The sequence below is a fragment of the Fimicolochytrium jonesii genome (genome assembly GCF_025526975.1).
Source record: "Fimicolochytrium jonesii strain JEL569 chromosome Unknown EV422scaffold_2, whole genome shotgun sequence".
In the NCBI taxonomy this organism is placed as follows: domain Eukaryota; kingdom Fungi; phylum Chytridiomycota; class Chytridiomycetes; order Spizellomycetales; family Powellomycetaceae; genus Fimicolochytrium; species Fimicolochytrium jonesii.
In genome coordinates this window covers 511,143-535,964 of record NW_026515669.1, presented here as the reverse complement: position 1 = coordinate 535,964, position 24,822 = coordinate 511,143, and the positions used below count along the sequence as shown (strand labels likewise).

The 24,822-nt window shown below is 54.2% G+C and overlaps 12 protein-coding genes across 12 annotated transcripts; 7 read left to right on the top strand and 5 right to left on the bottom strand.

Moving 5' to 3' along the window:
• Nucleotides 1-36: 36 nt before the first annotated feature.
• On the top strand, nucleotides 37-3,154 carry EV422DRAFT_513990 (uncharacterized protein). Its single transcript, XM_053069206.1, has 14 exons — nucleotides 37-302; nucleotides 377-411; nucleotides 468-573; nucleotides 642-953; nucleotides 1,019-1,121; nucleotides 1,185-1,253; nucleotides 1,324-1,428; nucleotides 1,490-1,577; nucleotides 1,636-1,703; nucleotides 1,778-2,137; nucleotides 2,235-2,395; nucleotides 2,473-2,587; nucleotides 2,675-2,770; nucleotides 2,857-3,154. The coding sequence occupies exons 1-14, from the start codon at nucleotides 145-147 to the stop codon at nucleotides 2,953-2,955; spliced, it is 1,875 nt and encodes a 624-aa protein (XP_052929203.1). The 5' UTR covers nucleotides 37-144; the 3' UTR covers nucleotides 2,956-3,154.
• On the bottom strand, nucleotides 3,155-5,297 carry EV422DRAFT_583177 (uncharacterized protein). Its single transcript, XM_053073412.1, has 5 exons — nucleotides 5,006-5,297; nucleotides 4,811-4,923; nucleotides 3,922-4,731; nucleotides 3,575-3,836; nucleotides 3,155-3,509 (listed from the first exon to the last, which is right to left on the bottom strand). The coding sequence occupies exons 1-5, from the start codon at nucleotides 5,163-5,165 to the stop codon at nucleotides 3,271-3,273; spliced, it is 1,584 nt and encodes a 527-aa protein (XP_052929202.1). The 5' UTR covers nucleotides 5,166-5,297; the 3' UTR covers nucleotides 3,155-3,270.
• Nucleotides 5,298-6,054: 757 nt separating this feature from the next.
• EV422DRAFT_491927 (uncharacterized protein) lies at nucleotides 6,055-7,553 on the top strand (the record flags this gene model as incomplete). The annotated part of the gene is made up of 4 exons (XM_053067571.1): nucleotides 6,055-6,869; nucleotides 6,948-7,065; nucleotides 7,141-7,269; nucleotides 7,356-7,553. 4 exons carry the CDS (start codon nucleotides 6,055-6,057, stop codon nucleotides 7,551-7,553), a joined length of 1,260 nt encoding a protein of 419 aa, XP_052929201.1.
• A 207-nt stretch (nucleotides 7,554-7,760) lies between these two features.
• Nucleotides 7,761-8,859, bottom strand: EV422DRAFT_138511 (nucleoside phosphorylase domain-containing protein). Its single transcript, XM_053064792.1, has one exon. It carries the CDS (start codon nucleotides 8,793-8,795, stop codon nucleotides 7,875-7,877), a length of 921 nt encoding a protein of 306 aa, XP_052929200.1. The 5' UTR covers nucleotides 8,796-8,859; the 3' UTR covers nucleotides 7,761-7,874.
• Nucleotides 8,860-9,945: 1,086 nt separating this feature from the next.
• Nucleotides 9,946-12,186, top strand: EV422DRAFT_513985 (uncharacterized protein). Its single transcript, XM_053069205.1, has 2 exons — nucleotides 9,946-10,507; nucleotides 10,683-12,186. Exons 1-2 carry the CDS (start codon nucleotides 10,221-10,223, stop codon nucleotides 11,872-11,874), a joined length of 1,479 nt encoding a protein of 492 aa, XP_052929199.1. The 5' UTR covers nucleotides 9,946-10,220; the 3' UTR covers nucleotides 11,875-12,186.
• EV422DRAFT_513982 (uncharacterized protein) lies at nucleotides 12,187-13,742 on the bottom strand. The gene is made up of 2 exons (XM_053069204.1): nucleotides 12,948-13,742; nucleotides 12,187-12,845 (listed from the first exon to the last, which is right to left on the bottom strand). Exons 1-2 carry the CDS (start codon nucleotides 13,479-13,481, stop codon nucleotides 12,618-12,620), a joined length of 762 nt encoding a protein of 253 aa, XP_052929198.1. The 5' UTR covers nucleotides 13,482-13,742; the 3' UTR covers nucleotides 12,187-12,617.
• Nucleotides 13,743-13,745: 3 nt separating this feature from the next.
• EV422DRAFT_572964 (ribosomal protein S12) lies at nucleotides 13,746-15,017 on the top strand (the record flags this gene model as incomplete). The annotated part of the gene is made up of 4 exons (XM_053073165.1): nucleotides 13,746-13,784; nucleotides 14,284-14,390; nucleotides 14,667-14,793; nucleotides 14,866-15,017. 4 exons carry the CDS (start codon nucleotides 13,746-13,748, stop codon nucleotides 15,004-15,006), a joined length of 414 nt encoding a protein of 137 aa, XP_052929197.1. The 3' UTR covers nucleotides 15,007-15,017.
• A 101-nt stretch (nucleotides 15,018-15,118) lies between these two features.
• EV422DRAFT_137915 (Pre-mRNA splicing factor PRP21 like protein-domain-containing protein) lies at nucleotides 15,119-16,595 on the bottom strand. The gene is made up of 3 exons (XM_053064789.1): nucleotides 16,317-16,595; nucleotides 15,805-16,229; nucleotides 15,119-15,721 (listed from the first exon to the last, which is right to left on the bottom strand). The coding sequence occupies exons 1-3, from the start codon at nucleotides 16,384-16,386 to the stop codon at nucleotides 15,335-15,337; spliced, it is 882 nt and encodes a 293-aa protein (XP_052929196.1). The 5' UTR covers nucleotides 16,387-16,595; the 3' UTR covers nucleotides 15,119-15,334.
• Nucleotides 16,579-17,610, top strand: EV422DRAFT_138449 (uncharacterized protein). The gene has a single exon (XM_053064790.1). It carries the CDS (start codon nucleotides 16,770-16,772, stop codon nucleotides 17,424-17,426), a length of 657 nt encoding a protein of 218 aa, XP_052929195.1. The 5' UTR covers nucleotides 16,579-16,769; the 3' UTR covers nucleotides 17,427-17,610.
• Nucleotides 17,611-18,169: 559 nt separating this feature from the next.
• EV422DRAFT_513975 (uncharacterized protein) lies at nucleotides 18,170-20,857 on the bottom strand. The gene is made up of 12 exons (XM_053069203.1): nucleotides 20,810-20,857; nucleotides 20,699-20,737; nucleotides 20,555-20,639; nucleotides 20,427-20,475; nucleotides 20,034-20,356; nucleotides 19,797-19,962; nucleotides 19,628-19,665; nucleotides 19,521-19,538; nucleotides 19,355-19,442; nucleotides 18,926-19,228; nucleotides 18,735-18,851; nucleotides 18,170-18,676 (listed from the first exon to the last, which is right to left on the bottom strand). The coding sequence occupies exons 2-12, from the start codon at nucleotides 20,727-20,729 to the stop codon at nucleotides 18,398-18,400; spliced, it is 1,497 nt and encodes a 498-aa protein (XP_052929194.1). The 5' UTR covers nucleotides 20,730-20,737; nucleotides 20,810-20,857; the 3' UTR covers nucleotides 18,170-18,397.
• Nucleotides 20,858-21,602: 745 nt separating this feature from the next.
• EV422DRAFT_492035 (uncharacterized protein) lies at nucleotides 21,603-22,489 on the top strand (the record flags this gene model as incomplete). Its single annotated transcript, XM_053067575.1, has 3 exons — nucleotides 21,603-21,947; nucleotides 22,024-22,104; nucleotides 22,148-22,489. 3 exons carry the CDS (start codon nucleotides 21,603-21,605, stop codon nucleotides 22,487-22,489), a joined length of 768 nt encoding a protein of 255 aa, XP_052929193.1.
• A 1,061-nt stretch (nucleotides 22,490-23,550) lies between these two features.
• Nucleotides 23,551-24,818, top strand: EV422DRAFT_486149 (ADP-ribosylation factor family-domain-containing protein; the record flags this gene model as incomplete). The annotated part of the gene is made up of 4 exons (XM_053067386.1): nucleotides 23,551-23,593; nucleotides 23,690-23,809; nucleotides 24,349-24,518; nucleotides 24,585-24,818. Coding segments are annotated over 4 exons (567 nt in total), but the record flags the coding sequence as incomplete, so codon positions are not given.
• Between the last annotated feature and the right edge of the window lie 4 nt (nucleotides 24,819-24,822).

Sequence of the window (24,822 nt, the reverse complement as noted above, 5' to 3'; positions counted from 1 at the left end):
CAGCTCGTCCTCGATTTTTGGGAGCTCAAGTGGAAAGCCATTTCTCTCCACAGACTCCGACCTATCAAAGAGTACAGTAGGTAGATCAGCAAGGACCCAGGAAAAGAATAGCGAGCGAAGCCCTCAGTCGGAGCACAACTCAAGATGGCACACTCGTTTCAGCTCACGCAAGGATGCCTTCAGGCGGCCTACGGTGAAACTCAGGCAGCTCCAACAAGCTACCCGGAAGCGACCGTCCAGATATTGAATATCAAGCAGATACAGACGCCGGCGGGCGGCAGCGGTGGGCCGGATAGATGGAGGTGAGTGGCTTGTCCTAGGGAGCCATTCCGGACAATTGCTGAGCTCGATACCCCTAACGATCGGACGGTTGCAGACTCATAATTTCGGACGGAGTTCACTTTATGCAAGGTGTGTTGGACCCGCTCGAAAGTGGCCGAGAGCTTCAACTGACCGCTTCATCATAGCTATGCTTGCAACACAGCTCAACGGATACGTAACCTCGCAAGAGCTCAAAAAATATGGAGTCATCAAATTGAAACGATATCTCTGCAATACCGTTGCGCAAAAACGGTAAGCACCGGCAAATAACAGCCCTACTACTATGCAGGACTTTGCTCAAAGCTACGAACTCTTTACAGGATCATTATCATTCTGCAAATGGAAGTCTTGACACCATTTGCGGAGTACCCGAAGCAAGGGTCACCCGTAGGATTGGGGCTCAGCGCCGACGGGCCTGCGGGTAACCCCCACGGACCGGCACAGGCACAGAACACGTATCCGACACCCGTAGCTTCCAACAGCAACGCTCGCGGGCCTCAGCAGCAACAATACGGTGGATCAGGCAGCGGGTTTGGAAACCAGCAGCACGGGGCTGGCGCGGGAGGCTACGGAGGTGGCGGTGGGGAGGTTCCGATTTTCCCGATCAAGAGTTTAAACCCGTATCAGAATAAGTGGGTGGCGACGAACGGCCTGAAGACGCCCGCAATTCGCTCATCGCCCGTTTTCAATCGACTAGGTGGACTATCAAAGCTCGCGTGATCAATAAGTCGGATGTCAGGCATTGGGAGAATGCCCGTGGGTCGGGAAAGCTGTTCAGCTGCACCCTAGTTGACGAGTCCGTAAGTACACACAGAGGATTTCCCTCACAAGCCGGTGGCATTACGCTCACGTTGGCACCGTAGGGAGAGATTAGAGCGACGGGTTTCAAGGAGGCGGTGGATCTTTTCTATGACCTTCTTAAGGATGGCAAAGTAAGGCTTGCTCAGAACCAGATAGATGGCTCGGGGTCGACTCCCCCTCATTCCTTTCCCATCTCGACAGGTCTTCTTCATCTCCAAAGCCCCCATCAAGCCGGCCAACAAACAATTCAGCAAGGTGAACAATGAATACGAGATGACGTTGGACCAACAAAGTGTCATCACTGAGGTACGTCTCGGAGCAGCGATGCCCATTCACAGCACGCAGTCAACTCACTCTTCTTGGGCAGTGTCAAGACACGGGCGACGTGCCAAAAGTGCGATACACTTTCGCGAGCTTGAGCTCTTTATATGAGATCGATTCCAATGCCATCACTGGTAATACTTGAATATGCTCATCGGGGCGTTCGAGAACTGAGATGATTCATTTGTGTAGATGTCATCGGTGTGATAAGGGACGTGGGCGACCTGTCTGAAATCATTTCCAAAACAACACAGAAGCCGGTAGGGTCTATCAGGAGGCTGTGTAGTTTGTCTTTGCCAAGGGTTAAACTCATCACACTCCATATTTTACAAAGTTCAAAAAGCGAGACACGACAATCGTAGATCAGTCCGGCTACGAAGTCAAAATGACTTTGTGGGGTCGGCAAGCCGAACAGTTTGAAGCAAACGACAACCCCGTAGTCGCCGTGAAAGGAGTCAAAGTGGGGGACTTTGGCGGCCGCTCGCTCTCCCTCATGGGTTCATCGTCCTTGTCGGTTAACCCGGATATCCCGGAGGCACATGCCCTGCGCGGGTGGTATGATGCCGAGGGGCGGAACGCGCATTTTCAGACTTACTCGAGCGGTGGCGGGTCGTCTTCCGCAGCTGGGAGTAAGCGGGATGCGCTGAAGTATATCTCCCAGATCAAGGATGAAGGGCTTGGGATGGGTGAAAAGGTATGTGTGCAAAGGTTTCCCTTTAGCATGTCCTTCAAAGCGGCAAACCGTTGTTGCATCATACTCATCGACGTGCCTCCTCGAAACAATGTCACAGCCCGACTACTTCACACTGCGAGGAACAGTCATGTTCGTTAAGAACGAGAACATCTCATACCCCGCCTGTCCATCGGAGAACTGCAACAAGAAGGTCACCGACATTGGAAGCGGGTGGCGGTGCGAGAAGTGCGACCAGACATGGCCTGCGCCTTCTTACAGGTGAGGAACATGCCTTTTTGCTGGTTTCAATTTTCTGGTGATCGGTAGGGCCTAACGAAATGGTTTGGGGGTACTAGGTATATCATGTCCTTCACCGTCAGTGATCACACAGGCCAAATATGGCTGCAAGGCTTCAACGACATCGGGGAGGCGATGTTGGGCAGGACTGCGGATGAGATGGCGCACTTGAAGGTATGCTTTTGCGAATCACGGAACGATTGTGGACGAGAATCTGACAATGCACTTCCCTCACCCCCCACGCACTTTACTTTATTGCAGGACTCTGGCAACCAGGCAGAGTACGATTTGGTGTTTGCCCAGGCGAGTTTCAAGTCGTTTGATTTCAAGTGTCGGGCTAAGGCTGAGACGTATCAGGTAACTCTTTGATCACCCACACTTCTCCAGTCCTCGTTTCATGTTGTGCAAAACAGCCATTGAGTGATAACAAACCACTCCTCCAGGACGAGGCCAAAGTCAAGACATCGGTCATGTCTTTTGCGCCGATCGACTACGCTGGTGCTTGTCACGAGCTGGATGAGATGACCAAGCGGTTTCGGTGAAAACTCCGGTCGGGTTTGGGGGTTTTGGTTGTGTGAGTCCCTAGAGCGTCGGCGTTAGATCTGGTTCTATCGTTTTGTGAATTTTGCATTGTGCCGTGTGCTATCTAGCCTCGGCTGCGATCGGGAGGGAGAGGTGGGTGAGCATCCCTTGAGTAGATTTAGCTGCATATTTGTAGCTTAGTCCAGCACGACTGCATCTGTAGCAAATCTATCATGTTCTGTATAAATAAACACATGCGAAAAAAAATGATAAAAATGGAACACAGACAACATCTAAGCACGTCCCGCACCACCACAACATATCCCTCAACAAGCCTATTCCCACTCGATCGTCGCGGGTGGCTTCGAGCTCACATCATACACGACGCGGTTAACTCCCTGCACCTCGTTGATGATCCTGCTCGAGATGCGCTTGAGGACGTCGTAAGGGAACTCGTACCAGTCTGCGGTCATGAAATCTTTTGTTTCGACTGCGCGCAGGGCGATAACTTGCTCGTAGGTGCGTTTGTCGCCCATGACGCCGACGGAGCGGATGGGGAGGAGGGCTGCGTAGGCTGTAGACCAAAAGGGGTTGGTTAAAACCAGACGCACAAAGCTTCGCAAGGCCACAACAACATACCTTGCGAAATCTTCCTATAAAGCCCCGCCGCCTTAATCTCCGAGATATAGATATGATCCGCCTGTCTGACGATCGCGACCTGCTCCGGTGTGACTTCACCGAGGATCCGGATAGCGATGCCCGGGCCGGGGAAGGGGTGTCGCCAGACGAGCTCGTCGTCGATGCCCATGATGGCGCCGAGGGCGCGGACTTCGTCTTTGAAGAGCTCGCGGAGGGGTTCGATCACTTTGAGTTTCATGTCGTCGAGGAGGCCGCCGACGTTCTGTTGTGGGGGGGAAAATTGAGTTGTTAGGTTGATGTCCTTGTGCAGGGAGGGCTGATATGAGGGGAATGACTTGTTGACGTACGTGATGCGTCTTGATGGTAGCAGAAGGACCCTTGAACGAGATAGACTCAATGACATCAGGGTATAATGTGCCCTGCAGCAAGAACTCAATCTTCCCCCTTCCCTCCTGCTCAACCTGCGCCTCGATCTTAAGCCCCTCAGCTTCAAACACCTCAATGAAGGTGTTTCCAATGATCTTCCTCTTCTTCTCAGGGTCAGTTACACCCTTCAAGCGGCCCAAGAAGAGATCGTGGGCATCAGCGACAGTGAGGTTGATCCCGAGATGCTTTTGCAGGGTCTCCTGCACGATCTGACACTCGTTGAGACGCATCACGCCGTTGTCGACCAGGATGGCGTGGAACCGGTCGCCGATGGCTTTGCTCATGATCATCGCGGCGACGGTGCTGTCAACACCACCGCTGACGGCGCCGATGACCTGTGCGGTTGGTCCGACAACGTTCCGGATCCGCTCAATCTCCTTGTCGACAAAGGACGCCATGGTCCAGTTGGGAGTCGCATTGCAGATTCCAATGACGAAATTTTTGAGGATGATGGATCCCTCGGGCGTGTGGGTGACTTCAGGGTGGAACTGCAGTCCGTATATCCGCTCGTCGTGCTTCTCGATGGCGGTGAAGGGAGAGGTGGCGGTGTGGGCGACCGAGGTGAAACCGGCTGGTGGTTGGGAGAGCTGGTCGCCGTGGCTCATCCATACGGTGATGTCGTTGGTGAGACCGGCGAAGAGTTGGTTCTCGGGTTGGATCTGGATGGTGGCTTTGCCGTACTCGCGCTTGTCGTGGGGTTCTACCTTTCCGCCTTTTGTCCATGCGATTTCCTAGTGGTCGTCACATAATGTTCAGCGAACATTCCGATAGTGGGATCCCCACGGTTACGAAAGCACCCCCCAACCCCACCTGCAGCCCATAGCAGATCCCAAGGATGGGGAGTCCCAGCCCCCAAATTGCCGGGTCGACGTGAGGTGCGTCTTTGTCATATACGGAGTAGGGACTTCCGGACAGAATGATACCTATTCAAACACAAACACAATATCGTCAGCTATCCGAAACATCGAGACCCGATCCCATCAATCAAAAGAGGGCACCACCCACCGGCAGGCTTGAACTTGAGTTCGGAGACCTTGACTGTGCAAGCGAGCAATTCACAGTAGACGCCGAGCTCTCTGATACGCCTTGCAATCAAGTGGGTGTACTGGGAGCCAAAGTCCAGGATGAGGATGGTGTCGTACTGCTGCGAGACTTCTTCGGCCATGTTGTTGTTGTTGTTGTTGTTGTTGTTGTTGTATGTAGTTTCTGATGCTGGATATACGCCGAGCGAAGGTGTTGAAAGCCGCGAGGTTGGTTTTCCCACGCCGAAAAAAAGGGATGCGAGAAGGACGTTGCGTCCTAGTCTCAGCGTCCCAGTGGGATCGGGTCTCCTAGTCAGCGTCCTCCCAGTGGAGTGAGTGCACGCCGTGATCTGATCTGATCTGCGTGCGATGACTCCTTCTGGTCTGCAACGACAAAGGAGTCCTCTACCGTGTTCTCCTGTGTGCCACGTGACCGGGGAGATAAACCCTGAATAAACCCGCGCACGCGTGAGGGCTCAGACAGTTGAACAGGCTCTGGAACAGGCTCAACGACCCCCGAATCGGCGGAGACGCCAAAGTGATCTTAAATCTCCCTTTTTTGGGGGGTATCAGAAGTATCCGCCCGCCGTCATGGACGACCAAGCCGCTCTCTACGAAAAGCTCATCGAGTCCTCCCTCGCCCACTTTGACTACTCCAACGCCCTCTTCCTCTCCGAACGTCTCGTCGCCTGCTACCCCGAATCCCCACGCGCAACCTACTTCCAAGGCAAATCCTACTTTCTCAAGAACCTCAAACACGCAGCATACAGGGTCCTCGAGGGGCAATCCTACGCGCCATCGCGGTTCCTGTTTGCGAAATGCTGTCTGGAGCTGGACTTTTTGCAGGAGGGCGAGCAGGCGTTGCGATACGTGTTGGAATCGGTCGCGAGGGCAAAAACGAGGACGAGTGGTGATGAGATGGAGACGGATGATGGGATGGCGGATGAGGGGCTGGCGATGGAGCATGTGTACTGTCTGCTGGGCAAGATATGTCGACGGGCGGGGAAGAAGGAGGAAGCGACGCTGTCATTCATGAGGGCTTTGGAGCTGAGTCCATTCTTGTGGGACGCGTACCAGGAACTGTGCGATTTGCGGACGGCACCCGAGAGCGAGCTGGTGTTCGGAGCGCGCACTGCACCAACGTTAATACCACGACCTGCAGCACCAGCGAATCCGAATCCCTCCAAAAAGGCCCAGAGCAGGAAACGGAATCGGGACGGAGAACGCAAACCCGAAAGCGGCCCTACCTCCGACGCCGACGACGCAACCGACACCCAGCCCCAACGCAAGAAACGCGCCACATCCGCCGGCGACGCTATCCTCCACGACTTCCAGCTCCTCGGCGCCGCATACCGCCACCTCACCCGCTACGAAAGCCGCGAAGCCCTGCAAGCGTTCGCAGGGGTCAGCGAAGCACATCTGAAAACCGGGTGGGTGATGACACAGATGGCCCGCTGCTTCTACGAAATCGCGCGATACCCCGAAGCAGCCAAGCATTTCCGAGAAGCGAGGGATCTGGAGCCGTGGCGGTTAGACGGGCTCGACCTGTTTGGCAGTTGTTTGTGGCACCTTAGGGAAGAAGTCGAGCTGGCATTCTTGGCAAAGGATATGGAAGCGAATGACCGGTTGGCGCCGCAGACGTGGTGTATTGTGGGGAACCTGTACAGTTTGCGGCAGGAGCATGAGTTGGCTATCAAGTGCTTTTCGCGGGCGATTCAGCTGGACCCCTATTATTACTACGCGTATACGCTTACGGGGTTCGAGTATAAGATGAAAGAAGAATTCGAGAAGTCTGTGGACTATTTCCAGAAATCGATACGGATTGAGCCGGGGCCGTTTAATGCTTGGTGAGTTTGGCTTCTCACACACGATGCACAGCGCTCATTATGTGATTGTGTATTGAAGGGTTGTCCTTTGCATGTCAGGTTCGGAATGGGGGAAATATTCTTCCAACAAGAAAACTACCGCACCGCCCAATTCCACTACGACAAAGCCATCAAGATAAATCCCCGGAACCCTATCATCCAATACCATCTCGGAGTCGTAAGCAACGTTCAATCCATATGGACATCCGCGATCCATCGACTGATGTCTCAATCCACTCTCTTACGCGACCAGATCCTGCAAAAACTAGAACACCCCGAAAAAGCAATATCAGCTTTCGAGAAGGCAGTCAAACTCGACGAAAAGAACCCGCTGTATAGGTTCCGACTAGCCTACGCCCTCGTGCAAGAAAAACAATACGAGGTAACCCCACCCCCACCTCCCAATCTCCTCCTCACCCCACCACCACGCCAAACTAACGGCGAACCCCACTCTTCGAACCCATCTAGAAAGCCCTACACCTCCTCGCACCCCTCGAGGGCTTCACGCAATCCGAAAGCAACGTCTTCCTCCTGATCGGCCGGATCCACAAAGCGTTGGGAAACAAGAGCAAAGCGCTGTTGGCGTATACGAAGGCGAGGGATCATCGGGGGTCGAGGTGTGATGTTATCAATGAGGCTGTTGGTAAGTTGTGCTTCGTTTCCTGATTGGATTCGTTGGAATTGAGAGCTGATTGTCGGTCTCTCGTTTGGGTACTCAGAGAGTTTGTATGCGCAGACGGAGGAGGGGATGGGGAATGATGATTTGGCGGGGATGTTTCATATGGAGTAGTGCAGCATCAACTTATACCATTGCAAATGATAGGATTGTTCAAGCATATGAATCCCTTGTGAGAGAGATACGCCGTATGAATGCATGATGTCCATATATAAAAAGTCAAGTTGCCTAATGCTAAGAGACTCGTCCCTAGTCTGAATGTATACATGATGTGCTGGCCGAGGTAGACTGCACTATCTGAGGTAGTCGATCTAGAAGTGTCCCGGCAGAATGTACTCCAGCTTCTTAACCTCCTCCACATTCCTCTTCTCCTTGGCCGTAATGACCGCCCACTTATTCGCCCCCTTGAGCGCCTTGACCCCCCTCAACTCGCCCGCCTCCAACGCCCTCGTAACCTCCGGAATCAACGCCAAAAGCAACTGCTTAGCATTCCCCGAGTTGGCGCCTAGATTCGCAATAACAGCCTCGACCGAAACCGCCTCCTCGCTCTCCTTCCAGCAATCGTAGTCCGTCGACATGCAGATCATCTGATAGCCAATCTCGGCCTCCCGCGCCAGCTTGGCTTCGGGGAGAACCGACATGTTGATGATATCGCAGCCCCAGGCGCGGTACAGTTTCGATTCGGCGCGGGTGGAGAAGGCGGGGCCTTCCATGCACACCAAGGTCTTTTGGGAGTGGAAGGTCACGTCTTTGCAGGCCTTTGCAGCCTGTTCGAGCACCAGTTTGGCGAGGTCTGCGTCAAAAGGGTCTGCGAACCCGACATGGCCCGTCACACCGTTCTCAAAGAATGTGGAAGGTCGGATCCCCTTCGTGCGGTCCACGATCTGGTCAGGCACCACGAAATCCCGCGGCTTGATCTCCTCCCTCAGACTGCCCACCGCACTAAACGCAAGAATCACCTCCACGCCGATATGCTTCAACGCCGCGATATTCGCTTTGGTGGGCACTTCAGACGGGTTGAGGAAGTGGCCGCGGCCGTGGCGGGCGAGGAAGGCGATTTTGTGGCCGGAGGGGGTCTGCTGGATGATGATGTGGTCGGAGGGGTGGCCCCAGGGGGTTAGAGGGTTGATTTCGCCGAGGAGGGTGAGGTGGTCGAGGTGGTAGAGGCCTGAGCCGCCGATGACTGCGATTTTGACGTCTGAGTAGAGGGCGGGGTCGGTTGAGACTGTCATGTTGCGTACGAGAGGAGGCGGTGGGTTACTTGGAGGGGATGTTCGTCCGTTGCGGGGTGGGTGGACAGGGACGGAAGGGGTGGTCTCTTTTAAGCAATCGAGAGAAGTCGCGCACGCAATCTTGCTTAGTCATCCATCCCCCGCCCAAAACGTGTCGCCACAGCACTTTCAACCCACGACGTCCATAACCTGTTTTTGGAGCACCACTCGTATGGGCTCCACAAACGATCTCCACGAAGAGGTTGACGAGGCATCTGGGGTGGTAAGATTCTGGCTGATTGTTCATGACAGGGGAGTTGATGATGTTACGGATGTTGAAGCGATAGATGTTGCCGGTGGTCCGGTCCGGCGCCTCATCCGGGCACTCTATAGGAAGTGCGACCAGGAAAGATGGGATGCCCTCTGGCGCAGACTTGTGGGGGCTCTTCTACGGGAACCGCCGGACTCTTGGCGCCAACTACGACAAGGAAGCGCTCACGGATGGGGGTAGGGTCTGCGGGAGCAGGTGCAGACCCTCGCAGCCGGCTACCCCGCAACAGGACCCACCGATACTCTCAGCAGAATGATCCGAGGCAAAGCTTATTTCAACAAAGTCGCCGAACCGGAAGGCACAACCACAACCACTAACCCTTCTCGAACATTCCGAAGCTGCTATTGTAGCGAGGAGTATACCAAAGCAACAGTTTGGCGAAAGGACATCAATCTCGCCGCACTGATGGATACTCAGAAGCGGGGCATCGGGTTGACGCCCATCATCCGACGGTCGAACCACGTACGGGCAATTTTTGAGGTCTCACGAGAAACGATTCGGTGAGCTAACCGCATTCGTCCGCCATTTTAAGCGGCTGCTGGAGCCGATCTCCTTTGTCACCTTGGTGACGACCATCCCCTCCGCGAATCGCGGCACCATCAGGTTCAAAACCACTGCCCCGCGGCCCTGTTATGCAACATCTTCAAAAGCGGATCGCAGTCCACCACGCCCATCATAAGGTAAAGAGATGGATATCGACGGGACAGCGCTAACCCTAACGCCCGGGGACTGAGGCTGCCAGCGAAGAAAGAGCACGCGCGGGAGGGATGATGCTACTGTTACAGTACAGTACATATACAATGGGAGGCAAAAGGCACAAGCGTCCTTCGTGACGTCTCGCACAGCGCTCTCTCAACCCTCTCCATCCGCCCGTACTCCTTGACTGACGTTCATCCCCACTCCCACACAACCACCACCCCTCTTCCATACAAATACCAATACCAATACCAATACCACTTACCAATACCTCGCACGTAACGTACTCACCACTGAACTGAGGGAGGATACTCAATAACTTTCTCCACTCGGAGACGCATTGCACGTCACTTTCCCACCACCTGAAACCACCCACCCACCCACTCCCTCACACAAAACACATCAGCGCCAAGAAAAAGATGTCCATCTCAGTACGGGCAGCCGCAGACGCCGGAAGTGGGGCTCTGGAGGGCGTATCCTCGACTTTCAGCAACCTCATGGCGAGAACTAGGAAGGCCACTAGTCCTTCGGTAGACTGGAGACTACTCCCGCAACCTGTCCCTCTCGTCAAAGTCATTTCCCAACCGATTGCGCCAGGGTCAAACTCAATCAAATATGTTGCGACCGGGATCACACCGCAAGCGGAACAGATTTTGACTCAGTTGGAGATGCCCATTCATGTGGTCGCTTTTACGGGATTTGGGAGGTAATTTTCTGATTCTCGAACGCCAGCGTGAAAATGCGGCCTAACGGAGTGAGAGAGAGCGGAAAACTCCCCTCGCTGCGGTCCTTATTGAGCACATCCAACCAACCTTCGCTTCGCTCATCCAACCGCTTCGCTTCGCTCACCGACTTACTCACTTCGTTCGTTCGTTCACTAGATCGGGTAAATCATTTACGGCGAGCAAGATCAGGTCACATTTGACTGGCAATGATGACCACAAGTTCATCAGTGCACCGGGAAACGTACCCTGCACACACGGAATCGACATGCTGGTGTTTGACAACCCTCGGGGTCCCGGAACCATAGTATTTCTCGACTGTGAGGGCGGCGCCAACCACAACCAGACAGCTCTTCCCTTCGTCATTGGTCTCGCGGCCCGCCTATCAACGCGGATGTATGCTTTCGAAAGGGGCTGTTTCACCACTGGCGGCCTCGACACCGTCATGCAGGTCATCAACATGGGCCACGCGACGAGCGGAGAAGAGGTGGATATGACGCGCGAACTCGTACTCGTCGAAAACATGACCATCAATGGCGACATCCCCGACCGGATCCTGCTAGACGACCTCCTCTCCGAGATCGACGGCGACGAGCAAACCAACCGCGTCCGCTCCCTCATCCGTGAACGCTTCTCAGTCCGCTTCGCCAAACTCCCCTTCAATATGGCCGGCAACACCGCCGTCTACAACGAAGCCATCGCCACCCTCGCCGACAGCCTCGCCGAAGACCTTCAACCCTCCGTCATCGGCGGCGTCCCCGTCGACGGCTCCGTCATCGTCCAACTCATCAACGAACTCCTCGCCCAGATCCGCGACGGTGGCAACCGCTACAACATGATCAGCGCCACCGAGGCCCTCGTTGCCAACATGGCTGCGGAAGCCGCCAACGCCGTCTGGACCGACTTCATCGCCCGCGTCCGCAAACAGGGGAACCACCCCGTCCAAGTCAACGGCCGCAAACACCTCCGCACCATCCTCCGCGAAGTCGAGGGCGCAGCAAACACATGCCTGAACGACCTCGAATCCTTCACAACAAAACTCGTCCCCGCCCAACCCGCCGCCATCGCAAAAACAACATGGGACCGCAACTACCGCAACTTTGAGATGGACATCCGCGCAGCGCATAAACGCAAAGCAGACGATCTGGCTAAATATACCCAGTGGGCGGATAAGCTCAACCGTATCGTCAGCGAAGTCGTTGCACAGGTCGTCGAGGCAATCAGGCAGTTCATTAGGTTTGCGAGGTTCTCGACGAGTCTGGTGTTGATGGGAAACTACTACTTTTGGAGCACGTCGTTGAATGTGGTTACGGGGATCGCGCAGGGGGTCATTGCGGGGGCTACTTCTTAGATCTGGGGATCTAGGGATATCGGGATATAGCGTTGGAGGGGTGGGGAGGAGGAGGTGTGCGCGGGAGACGAGGGTATGTGATTTGGCTCGGCGTTCGGGAAGCCTGTCAGTCACCATGGTTTTGTGCATATGTGCGCTGCGTTGCGTTGCGTTGCGCACACGTTCATTCAGCGTATCTATGAGTTTTCTTCTCATTGTTCTATTTCTTTTTTGGCTTGGGGCGTGCTGTGCTGCATGGGGCCGTGGGTTGTAATGGGTCAATCTTTTTCGTGGGAGGGTTCAGGAGCGCGTGGGAGTGGGTTCGCCCCTCATATAGTTTTCAATGATCTCATCCGTTTTATTCGTTTGTATATGCATTTTGCTAGTTTCAATTCACATGTAAACACTACATATTCTGCACTATTCGTGGGAGTGGGTTACAGCAGATCATGCATGTCACAAAGCGTATCTACTACGTAGTATGGGGCAGCGTGGAACCCCACCCAGAACAAAGTCAATTTCCCAAGTCGCCTGCGGCTGCTGCGGCTACCTCCCTCCCCCTCTGCCAATTGCAACCGTTCTGCCGTCATATGATCGGGAAACGAAGTCATTCTCCTCGAACCCGCAGTGGCTCTCCTGGCGGGCGGGTCTTGGCGAGCATCCCTTGAATTCACAGGGATCCTTTCGTTCTCGTAATTGCTCATTGGTAACGGTCGTAACCCGAAGTAAATATAGATCTCCTCCAATCGATGATCCTCCCCTCCTCACAACTCATCCATATACGGCCTCATCCCCTCCACAACATCCGGTTCCTCAACCTTCCCCATCCGCTGCATCATGGTCATGCGGGCACGTCCTGGGTCAACCATTCTCCCTGCGCGGGAGAGCCCAAACTCGGGCATGTTGAGGTAGATGCTCTCGTACTCGCCGGCGCGGACGGAGTAAGTCTCGTGCCAGATGCCGATGTCGGGGTGTGGGTTGAGTTTGGAGTTCTGGAATGCGAGAGAGAGAGAGAGAGAAGGTTTGCTGAGGAAGTATCTCCGCCCAGACGCGCGGGTGGACTCACACTGCCCCCTCTCGCGGGCGGCACATACCTTGGTAGACCGCATCATCGGGCCCAGATGCTTCCTCATCCCATCCCTCGCATACCGATGCAGATCCTCCGCGCTCCTCCAATACTGCACGCTCAACGTATCCGTCGCGGCCCCATCCGCCCCGAAAAACTCCTCAATGGCCAAACACCCCAGCTCCGGGTTCTGCCGTAACTCTGCAACCATGGCCCCGAATGCCTCGCCGGTCCATATGCCCTCGCCGCCGGTCCACGCATTCAAGGTGTTGAGTTTGGCGCCGATGAGGAAGACGACGAAATCGCCGTCGATTTGGGCGGTGACGCGGCGGGGGACGATGTGGGTTGTGGAGGACTTGCGGGTGTAGGTGTGCAGGATGTGGGCGGTCGGAAGGAGGGGGAGGAGGAAGGTGAGCCACCTGGGCAGGAAGGTGCCGATGAGGGGGAGGGTGCTGAGGAGGATGGGGAAGAAGGGGACTAGGGAGAGGGGGAGGAGGGCACGGCGTTGGGAGGGGCGGCGGGGTGGGGTTATGGTGGTGAGGGTAGGGTCGGTGGCTGTCATCGTTGGCGGGGTGGGGATCGGGATGCTCGTCGTTGGTCGGTTGGGTGTTTTCTTCGGCAGTGTGCGGTCTTGCACTAGTAGACTGACTGACTTGTTGTACTGTATGCAGACGATGCAAGATGGGCGACCGGTCGAAGCCCTGCTCTCGAGTTATTATATAGCCGACGACTCCATCCTTGTACTAGACAAGCCTGCGGGAGCGGGACGACCTGTGGAACGTGGGACGGTGCCAAAGGTGGACATGGAGGGGAGGAGATATCGTGGATGCCTGTCCATCTTGTCCAAGCGGCCCCTCCGCCGGCCGTGAGCTCACGCGCAGTTGTTTCCGCGCTGTTTCTTCCCCGTTACTCACTGCTCGCTCACGCACCCCCCCCTCTGCCGCCCGCTGCCGCCTCGCACCCGCGCGCACCTCCTGTCAGGGCCCCCAAGTGGCGCAGCCCCCGAGCTGCTTGGTCTTTTCTTTGGCTCGCCAGCAACAAGCGGTTTTCTCCCCCTCTCTCCTACACCCAACTAAACCGTCAATATGGGAAAGTACGTATACCAAACACTCCCGCAATCACATAGGGCAGAGGGCACCTATACCCGGCTGCTGTGTGCTTGGTATCTGGGGCATTGTGTGCATTCTAGCTGGCACTCCAGCCGTATTCTTTCTTATCCACCGGCATGTCTCTCATTCCGCAAAACTGACGAACCCTCCCTCATTTCTCCCCCCCCCCCCCCTCCCCCCCCCCCCCCCCGCAATCACAGAGGAAAGCCCCGTGGACTCCAAGCCGCCCGCAAGCTGCGCACCACCCGCCGTGAGAACCGGTGGGCGGACAAGCAGTACAAGAAGAGGGCTCTCGGAACTGCTTTCAGGTCCTCTCCTTTCGGTGGATCTTCCCACGCTAAGGGTATCGTTCTTGAGAAGATGTAAGTTTGTGACAGTGGGAGTTGGCGGGTGGAGCTGGAGCAGGTGGAGGTGGACAACTGGGGTGGATGCGAAAGATGGGGGGAGGCGATTGCTTCGGTAGGGCTGAGGTGGGCGCGAGTTGCCGCAGATCGATATGCCAGTCGGAAGAAGGCATTCAGGCGAGGCCACGGGAAGAGACTGGAGACACACAAAATGAACCGAAGAGACCGGGGCGAATTTATCACATTCAGTGACTAACAACAGAATCCATGTTTTTTTTTCCTTGTCTCATCCAGCGGTGTCGAGGCTAAGCAGCCCAACTCCGCCATTCGTAAATGTGTGCGTGCTCAGCTCATCAAGAACGGAAAGAAGATCACCGCTTTCGTCCCCAACGACGGTTGTCTCAACTTCATCGAGGAGAACGTAAGCCCAAAGCCGTGCGTTTCCCCAATCTCATTTCTAAACTGACTCAAACATGTGTCAACGATTTTGTAGGACGAAGTTCTGATCGCTGGATTCGGTCGTAAGGGTCGTGCCGTCGGTGATATTCCTGGTGTCCGTTTCAAGGTCGTCAAGGTCGCCGGTGTGTCTCTTCTCGCCTTGTACAAGGAGAAGAAGGAGAAGCCCCGTTCTTAAGCAGTCTTTGTCTGTTCGTTGTACTGCCTTTGACCTTCGGTTGAATAAATGCACAACTCTGCCTTTCTCGAGCAATTCAGCGTGACATTGGAGGAGCAGGTTTTTTTGGGTATATGTGACAACACTTCGAAAAAAACAGACGGGGCTTCTACAACAAAACGGAGACAGCGAGACAGGGGAAGGAGCGAAGATTTATGGATCACCTTGAAGGCGACCGCGCTGTGAAGGGGTTCACAATGCCATCCTCCCTTATACGTCCTTCCAAGATCCCATTTGAACAAACAGCAGGCCTCTCCCGTGCCCTTATAATACCCCCACATTTAATGACTTACTTATGACGCTTCGCGGCGTTCCCACCATCAGGGGACCCAGGCCGTTTCATCCCAGTATGCTGAAGGGGCGGCGGTCCGCCAGCCGGAGGATATCCCGGATAAGCATTCGCCGGCGGATACGCCGCATAACCCCCTTGCCAATCCTGTTTGTGCCCATACTGTCCAGCATATGGGTCGTAATTTCCTCCACCATAGCCCCCGCCTCCACCGCCATAGTAAGGGTCTGCGTAAGAGTCTTCAGGTGCATACCCGGATTGTTGTGGTGGATATGCACCGGCCGGAGGTTGATGGTACCCTTGGAAAGGTGGTTGTGGCGCGTGCTGCATGGATGGAGCTGGTGGGACTGGAGGAAGACCTGCTGGGCGTTGTTGCGATGCTTGGTTCTATCAGAATTGGAACGTACATCAGCACATCCGCTCAAAATGCTCCCAAAATAATACAACGCCGGTGGGGCATATATACATACCGGAACCTTCGGCCCAATAGCTGTCCTCCTCGCCTCCGCTTCCTCCGCATCCCTCCGCAACTCCGCCAACTGCTCCTCCCTATTCCCCGACTGGCCCAGCTTCTGCGTCACAGTTCCAATACTCGCCGTATGCCCATCCCAAATAACCTTCCCCTTCTCCTGCTCCTTCAGCGTCTTCTCAACCTCCAACTCATCCCCGCCAACGAAAATGTCCGGCCGGGTCTTGGCGAGCAGCTTAAGGTTGGTCGAGACGAGGTTGGAGTCGAGATTGGAACCCAGGTTGCGTTCGCGGGCTTTGTCTTTTTGCTCTTTCCAGCGCGGGTCAAGGAGCTCGATGCGCACGTGCTCGCCCATTTCGGACACAGGGACGGGTTGATTGCAGCGAGGGCATATTTGGGATGGGGGCTTGCCACGGTTGGATTTGACTACAGATTTTCGTGGGAAAGAATGGTTAGCATGCTTTCGGTGGGAAATGGCCCAAATGCGACTCGGTAGGAGCACCCACTAGCTACCTTTGGGCACGTAGTTTGTTCTTATCTTTATCCCCTGGGGAGCGGACGGCTTCGCCTTGGACTGTGTCATGATTGTGGGCGGGTGAGAGCGGTGGTGTTCAAGTGAGGTGGATGCTCAAACGAAACCCAATTTGCGAACGGGGAAAAGTAACAAAACAAGAACGCGGCTTCTAATGCCGAGACCTGTGCCGAGACACAGCCGAGACATCGAACCGGGAAAAGCGGGTGCTTCCGACTTCGGCATGCCCCAGACAGAACCGAGGAACGGAAGGGCACAGAGGCCATGGTCGGGGTTGACATTGCACGACTCGTCGACTTCTCGCTCCAGTCGCTCCCTGCTCCCGTACTCGCCTGCCTTTAGCGAGTCACTCACTACCTTTACAACCCCCTCACCCGAAACCGGATGTACACGAACAACAGGGCCATAGCAGTCATTACGTTTCCCTCTTTGATATGGACGTAGAATCCACCACCTCCCTCACCCTCCTCGACCGCCTCCTCACTCTTCTCACCACCTACCACACCACCCACGACCGCACAACCTCCCTCCTCGACTCACTCGCCAATCTGCAATCCCAACGCAATGACACAATACCCTTACTTGGTGCTACCTCACCCAGCACCAGTGGTGACAGATGGTGGAACAGCGTCACCACGCCCTTGATTGTGCATGAGTTTCCGGATCTGGTGGAGCGGTTACTGGGCAAGCAGACGGTTGCTATTGAACACACGTTGAAGAGATTGCATGATGAGATGAGGGGGTTTGAGAAGGTGGTGGGGGCCATGGACAGTCTACAGCGGGATGCAGTTTTCAAGCTGCATGAGCATATTGCCTCTGCCCCGAATATGACGCAGGCACCACCACCGCACCCAGCGCACATCACCCTCCTTGAAACCGTCAGCTGGATCGATGAGTTTCACACCCACCTGCAACGAGAAGTGGGCGCCAAAAGGGAGATGTTGCGAGGGCTGAAGTTTGAGATGGAGGGTGGGAACCTTCAGGGGGTTAGGGATCGGTGGGGGTTGCAGAGCGGGTGGGAGATGGATAGGGAGGACGAGGTGAGGGAGAGGGTGGGACTTATGAAGGCAAACAGGAGGTTGACCGGGTAGTCCCAGCGGAGCAAACGACGACCAAAACAAACACCTTGGCAATAGATAGCGAGGAGCAGATATGAGCGATTGCGAGTATCACACATGTGCCAACACCGTTGTTTGCGAGCGGAGTGAGCAGGGGGTCGTTCAACCATCTGCCCCAACCATTCAACCGACTGACGCTGCTCATCCATCGAACGAGAGTATCGTTCAACCATTAAGCATGTATACTCCTTCGCTTCAGGCTGATATGCATATAGGAGGGCATGGAAGTAGGCCACGAAATCTCAGACCCACACAATCGCGGGTCGCAGCTCCTTCCCCGCGGCTCAACCCGTCCGGCCCGCTCATTCACACGGTTTACTCGGCGTTTCTTTTGCGCGGGGTTTAGATACTTACTCGACGTTCGTGCACGAAGCAATCACTGTACGAACTCAACAACATACGGACAGCTCGGATTGGAGAGAACGACGGACCCGATTGGCAGGCGGACGAGGAGGGTTCGATGGAGCTAGGGGGTTGAGAATGATGGCTGTGGGCAACGGACAACGTCGAATTGTTGCGTACCCTCCCTGAAAACATCCAGAGGTTGATGTGGGTCAGATCCTGCAGACGAAGAATCTGCGAGGATATGGGACAGGTCATAAACCTCTGGCCGGACTAGGCCATAAAAAAATGAACGTCAGACGACGACGCCCCACCGATACTTTATTCGAAGCCCTAATTGTACATAAATAACCAAGACATGTCCAAAAGATATACACCAAAAGTCCAAAAATCCAAAAAAAAACATTGAACAATTATTTGCAGAAGTAGCAGGCAGGCTGGCCCACTGTGCGGGAGGACGGAACAAAACTACAGAACTGACAGCGGACGATAGTCTTATTGACCATCGTCCGCGATCTGGCGTCTGTGACACATTGAGGACGTGCCACAACGATAGAGCCACATGTGGCTCACAAACTGTAAGAGTTGAAATGCACGCAACATCACGTATCCTGGCTATCATCCACGTCGACCGAATACTCATGAGACTCGGAATCGTCATTCGACGTAATATCCTCGGCCGAATAAGACTGGTCGGCTCCAAAAGCCGACGTTCCGCAAACATTGGCTATCGAAGCGGTGGTGTACTCCTTCACGCGCTCGTTCTCGCTGTGGCTGAGGTATTCCGCCTCGACTTTCAGCCGTTTGCGTCGCTCCTGGGGCGTCTCCGGGACGCCGGGGCCGGCGGTGCGTTTGCGGAAGGTTCTGTTGTCCTGGATAGCCTGCGAGGAATGATTAGCCTTGTGGGGTCAGTTGAGATTTGACGTCGTCCGCTCGTACCTTGCTGAAACGCCGAAGCATGTTCTCGAAAGTGTCTTCCATGACCGCGAGTTCGTAGAAGAGAGAGCGCCGGTTGATGGAGTCTGAACGTAGAGCCGTAAAGTCGAACCGGATGGCCTGTATATCCGAGCGGAAGCATCAATAAGAGCAAAGAGATCACACCTGTCACCCCACTTCTATGCTCCTCTTACCGCGGTCATAATCCCATTCAAACGCTTCAAAGGCAACGTAAACGAATAACTCGTAGCAATAACAACAAGCAGCATAACGACGCTGACGGCGGCGACAGACGCAATGGCGGCTTTCTCGCTTTGAAGCAGATCGCTGATCAGATCTTCGTCGGGAATCAAAATGAAGAGTATCACGTCGAAGCCCATCCCGTCGCTGATATGGTATAGCGTCGCCCGGATGTTGTAACGACCGTCTTTTACACGTGCTTGGGCGTGCTGCATGGGGAAGTTGCTGTTCCCGTTGAGGAATGCGTTGGCCGCTGACTGATGGAGTCATGGAAATGAAGGGGGTGCGTAAGGAGAGATGTCACTATCATGCGGGTATCTCAAGTACAGTCTTACTGATGAAATGTCGCCGACAGCCATCCCTTATCCTGGAAGGGTACTTACTTTCAACATTGTGTTATTCGTAGTATGGATGGTTGCTGATATCAAATTATCGCTCGTGTAGAGCAATCCTTGCTTATTGCTGGCAATTCTTGAAACGAAGGAATATTGCTTCTTGTGAGCTTGAAAGACAAAGGTAAGGGTGCTCTTCCGTTATAGGGAGCCTCACATTGCGCCTGTGGGCTCTCTTCGATCAGGAGAGTGAAGGTGATATTTTCGATAGTTGATGAGGAGTAGCTTGAGATATATATGGGAATCATGCAGCGATGGCCTTACATCAACACCAGCAATGAGTTTTCCGTAGGTTTCAAAGTCTAGAAATCAATGATGCAGGTAGGTGCAATGGTAAAGAAGTCAGCAAAGATTCTCGAGAACGGAATAAGACGACGCGAGCAAGTTTCCCGCTAAGCTGAGTTAAGCATGATATCAGGCAAGTAGAACTCACTATCAGGTAGTCTTGAAGCTTCTGGAACTCGAATATCTGTCCCCACGCGACATCAAAATTGTCTGGATACGGCGGACCGGATGGGGCGTCGTTCAGCCACTGCCTACTCCCGCAAGACCGGCCGCTTATTCGGTTGGTACCCTGCTCGACATAGTGGCTCGGTTTCCTGCAAATAGCGGGGGAACTCAATGAAATCAAAAGACCACTTCAGGGAACCGCGCCGGGAACTGCAAGTACCATTGCCAAGACAGGGACGACCCCAAGTATTCTTGACTTTGTACACGCGCAAGACTTCGCGGAACAGCGACCGCAGGCGGCGATGGCGTGAAACTCACAACCTTGTCCAGTATTCCGCCTGAAGACGAATAGATCCCATTCATACACAGTACATGCGTCACATTCAGAGCTGTACACTGTTGCCCGATCGAGTTGTTTCGAGAGACTTTTTGACATAATAGCTGTGAGTATCCCGCCAAGTCCTGGACAATCCTCGGTCCCATAGCCTCACCCCAATAGTATTCTCCTTCCCCTGGCACATCGGGAGCGGTGATGAAGATGCCCTACTGACATTAGATCCATCAGAAAGGGGGGTTTCCTCCTTAGATCCACTCAAGACCGACTGCCTCTCACAGATTGACTTTGATATCGTTGCGATGTGGCCATAAGCTCGTTCTGTATCCTGTTGTGGTATTGGTGAAAGCGTCAGATGTGTCGCTTCAATCCAAAAGCCTATGCAACCATTGGTTCCTATCACATACACTTGCTCGTACTCGGACATCCGGACAGAGGAATTTGCCCTAAAGGCTCTCAAAAATCTTCGAACGCCCATCCCGTGCATATTGTCTAATAGCAAGGACCATCAGCACGGCTCCAACATACTCCTGCGCTGAACGTTACCTTACCGTCGATTCCGCGATTACATGTTTGCGCCATATCAAGGACTGCAAGTACGCGGATGAGTCATACCGCCTCTACAAATGTTGGCGTTCACCGCGCCCGGCTTCTAATCATACCATTTTTCGAAACATCGGATATGATTCTGGATCTTAGGACGTCCAACACTGCATAGAGGTTGAGGTAGTGTTCTTCAACTCGCTGGGTCTTCACGGATACATACTGGTATCAGTTGAGTCAGTTGCACCCTTGAACGTGAGCACACCCAGCGGGGCAGCGATAGCGGCGCTGGTCAGGATAGTCGCCGCTGACGTTTCAACGACTTTGACGGTTACGATATGCCTCCCACTGGCTCCCAGGCGAACGCGGAGCTACTGACCTAGCAAAGCAACGGCATACGGGATACGAAACTTGCTCCGTGCCACAGGCGGCGGCGACGAGTCGAAGCTGTCCTGCGACGTTGGTTCGAACTCCACGTCCGACGACATTCTGATTCCGGTAAGATTTATCAACCCAGGTCAAGCAATGCGGCTCAGAAAATCGTTTCCACCTTGTGCAGGACTCCACAAAACTACTGGGAGACAGCAAGAGGTCTTCATAATAGCCTCACCGCTACCGAGGGTCTGTGGTACGCGGTACGCGCAATGCATAGTCCCCTACTACGGTTAAGCGTAACCTTGACCTCGTGCTGAACGTACTGAGGCGTTCGCAACCCGGGGACAAACTGTTTTCTCCACCGCAACCCTGACCGCAACCTGGAGTCAAACCCTATGCGCGGGCATATTGTTCACTCTTCGCAACTTCTTGGACTGCCCGCTGGTTCCAAATTCAGTGTTTCCCACCTAGCATATCGCTATATCCAGAAAGCTCCAGGGAGAACGCACAGCCGGACTACCCACAGGCAGCACTTGAATGGCTTGTACGGCCGCCAACAGGAGCACGATAAGGTCGTGGCGTCACCGGCCGTGGTTCCCTGTCCGCCGCCATCGTGCTTTCACTACCTCCGCCCAAGTTTCCCTCCCAAGTCGCACCATCGCTTACAAGCACATAAGGTCTCCGGTGCCATATGCCCTAGGTTTGCAACTTCAGGACGAGCTGGTGGCTTACCACAGTCGGGCTCTTGCTGATGGCAAACAGAGGCACAATGTGCTGTTACTGTTGGAACATCCCCCAACATACACTGCTGGACGAAGAGTGAGGGGAACAGAGGTAGATGAGGGAAGAAGACTCGGAGCTTTAGGTGCAGACTACCATGAGGTATGCTGTACTATGGTTGTGCAATGGTCTTTGTCTGAGGAATAGCTCCACTTAAAGTGGTTTCTGGCCTCAGTAGACTTTGAGAGGTGGGCAGACAACATTCCACGGTCCAGGACAGCTTGTTGGATATCCCATATTTGACCTGCGGAGTTTTGATGTAAGCGCTTCTTTCTATAGCACTTCTCTGACGTCCTGCTTAGCTAGGAGTTCGGACTTATGTCTCAACGCTCGAAAGCATGCTTGTTCGCCTGTGCTCCTACTACAACATCACGGCCCGCACAACAAATGACACAGGCGTCTGGGTTTTCAATCCAAAGAGGAACGATGATCAGAAAATCGCAGCTTTGGGGATCCAAGTGCGTCGTCACATCACAAGTCATGGGTTTGCGCTGAATTGTAAGACTGATTTGGGATGGTTTGAGCATATTGTGCCTTGTGGTTTACCTGGAAAAGGCGTCACATCAGTGTCTGTTGAGACTGGAAGAGGTGAGAGTCATTGCAAAGGTATCAATCAGTTGATAGTTTCACGCATCTCATTGTAACTTGCTGCTCTCACAATCTAGATGTAACCGCCACAGATGTAATACCATATGCACTCCAGGCAGTGATGGAGACCTTTGATGCCCCAGTGGCAGCGCTATCTGATGTGGCGCCGGAGTTGGACTCGCACATTGAGGAACTTATCAGCGTCGTGCTTGCCTAGGCACACCCTAGGCACACCCTAGGCACTCTTCGCCACGACCTTACAATAATGACCAGGGAGGGCATTTGCATCCAAGGCTGCTCTCGCCCCCAATGAAAGACTTCACAGTCTCACGAATCATTTCAATCGAGGATACTGGGAGAGTCAGCTTCAGAAAGAGGGGTGTCAGTGTCAACGTTGAAGACAGCTGTCCTAAACGTCTTTAAAGTCTCATCAGCGTCGGATTGTTGAGGTCCAAGGGGTCCAAGCAGGTGTTTTTTCAGGGAGACAGTGTCGTAGGAGTTTTGAAAAAGCCCACGGGAGACGTTTTGCCTAGCGAACAGCACGAGGATTGTGAAAGCCGTCGACGGAGGCGGTGATGATATAGGGAGTGCGTGACGAGGTGGAGGAGGCGACGACAGTGAGAGCGAGTGCGAGCTCTTCTCGGAAATTGTTTTCCCAGCTCCGTCGACGCCATCGATGGCGACCCGGAAAGCGCCTGTTCCGGAGAACTTACGGTGTTGTTGGGCGGCGATGAGAATGTTCCCTGCCAAGGAAACCAGTAGCTGCTTCCTACGTAGCAGGAGGACTGTCGACGGTCATGGTTGCAGATGTGATTATGCTTGCGGAAGCGAGAAGATCCCCACGGCGGAGGAACACGTTGTTCATGCGCGCGTCGCGGGCGGCGGTTCGCTGGAGCCTAATCAAATGGGCGGCGGCGGTCCCCAAAATGATTAGCGGCATCTAAGTAGATCCGAATCCTGAGATCCGTGCAGAATGGAGATGAGGTTGGCACGCGCTGGGAGCGGCCGCTGTGGTCACTTTCTGTCAAACTTGCGCCGTCTCGTTTTCCAAGCCTTTTCTCCACCGTGCGACAATCCCACTCACAAAACACTACCAAACCACCCACCCCATCCCGCAATGTTCATCATAGACTGGTTCAGATCCCTCCTATCAGACTGGGGTAACGTATCCTTCCGGCATCCTCTCCGTGATTCCCTCTCGACCTTCTGATCTCACACTTCACGCGCAACGTTGCACACATCCCACCCCCAACCAGGTCTTCTCAACAAGAACGCCAAAATCCTCTTCCTGGGCCTCGACAATGCAGGTAAAACGACACTGTTGCATATGCTGAAGAACGACAGGCTTGCTACCTTGACCCCGACTTTGCATCCAAGTAAGCACCAACACGCGAGAGAGAGTGGGAGAGAAAGAGAGAGAAAGATAGATAGAGCGGGAGAGAGGGGAACGGAGGGGATGGTTTGGCCACGAGCGAAGCTAGCGATGCGGGCGGTGAATGGACCGAGTGTCAGCGAGGTTTGATTCGGTCCGGGACACCGAGCGTCAGCGAGGACGACCGGAGCGAAGGCCTTTGCGAGTGAAGCGAGACGCAGGGATGTTCAAGGCAGGCGATCCTTGAGGTGAACCTTGGCTTGGTCTGGGGTACCGAGAGTTAGCGGCGTCGACCAAAAGCGGCGTCGACCAAGCGAACGCCTTCGCGGACCACATTGCGCCAAAGGTTGATGGGTTGATGGGTTGATGGTCGATTGGTCGATGGTTGATGGGTGAAGGTTGGATGGGTTGACGGTTGATGTTTGATTGATGGTGTCGATAGTCGATGGTCGATGGGTTGGCCGTGTTTTTATCCCACACGCATTGTGGTTTCACCCCTCAAGAGATGTTGCTGAAGATTCCTCTGACTCTCCCCACACACAGCCTCAGAGGAACTGCAAGTAGCAAACATCAAATTCACGACATATGATCTGGGAGGACATCAACAGGCGCGTCGGTTGTGGAAAGACTACTTCCCAGAGGTCCACGGAATCGTCTACCTCGTAGACTGCGCCGACCAGGAGCGGTTCGCGGAGAGTAAAGCCGAGCTTGACGTGAGTGTTCGTGTTTGGTATCATTTACTGGCAGACACGTGTACTCACACCTCAACCACCTCGCAGGCCCTCTTATCAATCGAAGAGCTCTCAAAAGTTCCCTTCCTCATTCTCGGCAACAAGATCGACGCCCGCGGCGCCGTCTCAGAAGAAGAGCTCCGCCACGCCCTTGGCCTGTACCAAACCACCGGAAAAGGGAAAGTGCTGCTGAAGGATATCCGCCCCGTCGAGCTGTTCATGTGCTCTATCGTTATGAAGCAGGGTTATGGCGATGGGTTCCGTTGGTTGAGTTTTTATATCCAGT

Coding starts and splice junctions, on each gene's coding strand:
- EV422DRAFT_513990 (XM_053069206.1), top strand. CDS start 145: ATGGCACACTCGTTTCAGCTCACGCAAGGATGCCTTCAGGCGGCCTAC. Junction 574..641: donor AATACCGTTGCGCAAAAACG/GTAAGCACCGGC, acceptor AACTCTTTACAG/GATCATTATCATTCTGCAAA. Junction 1,704..1,777: donor CCAAAACAACACAGAAGCCG/GTAGGGTCTATC, acceptor TATTTTACAAAG/TTCAAAAAGCGAGACACGAC.
- EV422DRAFT_137915 (XM_053064789.1), bottom strand. CDS start 16,386: ATGACACAGTCCAAGGCGAAGCCGTCCGCTCCCCAGGGGATAAAGATA. Junction 16,230..16,316: donor AACAAACTACGTGCCCAAAG/GTAGCTAGTGGG, acceptor GAAAATCTGTAG/TCAAATCCAACCGTGGCAAG. Junction 15,722..15,804: donor CTATTGGGCCGAAGGTTCCG/GTATGTATATAT, acceptor CAATTCTGATAG/AACCAAGCATCGCAACAACG.
- EV422DRAFT_513985 (XM_053069205.1), top strand. CDS start 10,221: ATGTCCATCTCAGTACGGGCAGCCGCAGACGCCGGAAGTGGGGCTCTG. Junction 10,508..10,682: donor GCTTTTACGGGATTTGGGAG/GTAATTTTCTGA, acceptor TTCGTTCACTAG/ATCGGGTAAATCATTTACGG.
- EV422DRAFT_583177 (XM_053073412.1), bottom strand. CDS start 5,165: ATGGCCGAAGAAGTCTCGCAGCAGTACGACACCATCCTCATCCTGGAC. Junction 4,924..5,005: donor ACTCAAGTTCAAGCCTGCCG/GTGGGTGGTGCC, acceptor GTGTTTGAATAG/GTATCATTCTGTCCGGAAGT. Junction 3,837..3,921: donor CTACCATCAAGACGCATCAC/GTACGTCAACAA, acceptor CCCCCACAACAG/AACGTCGGCGGCCTCCTCGA.
- EV422DRAFT_138511 (XM_053064792.1), bottom strand. CDS start 8,795: ATGACAGTCTCAACCGACCCCGCCCTCTACTCAGACGTCAAAATCGCA.
- EV422DRAFT_513975 (XM_053069203.1), bottom strand. CDS start 20,729: ATGGCGCAAACATGTAATCGCGGAATCGACG. Junction 20,476..20,554: donor ATGTCCGAGTACGAGCAAGT/GTATGTGATAGG, acceptor ATACCACAACAG/GATACAGAACGAGCTTATGG. Junction 20,357..20,426: donor AACGATATCAAAGTCAATCT/GTGAGAGGCAGT, acceptor TAATGTCAGTAG/GGCATCTTCATCACCGCTCC.
- EV422DRAFT_138449 (XM_053064790.1), top strand. CDS start 16,770: ATGGACGTAGAATCCACCACCTCCCTCACCCTCCTCGACCGCCTCCTC.
- EV422DRAFT_513982 (XM_053069204.1), bottom strand. CDS start 13,481: ATGACAGCCACCGACCCTACCCTCACCACCATAACCCCACCCCGCCGC. Junction 12,846..12,947: donor CGATGATGCGGTCTACCAAG/GTATGTGCCGCC, acceptor CTCGCATTCCAG/AACTCCAAACTCAACCCACA.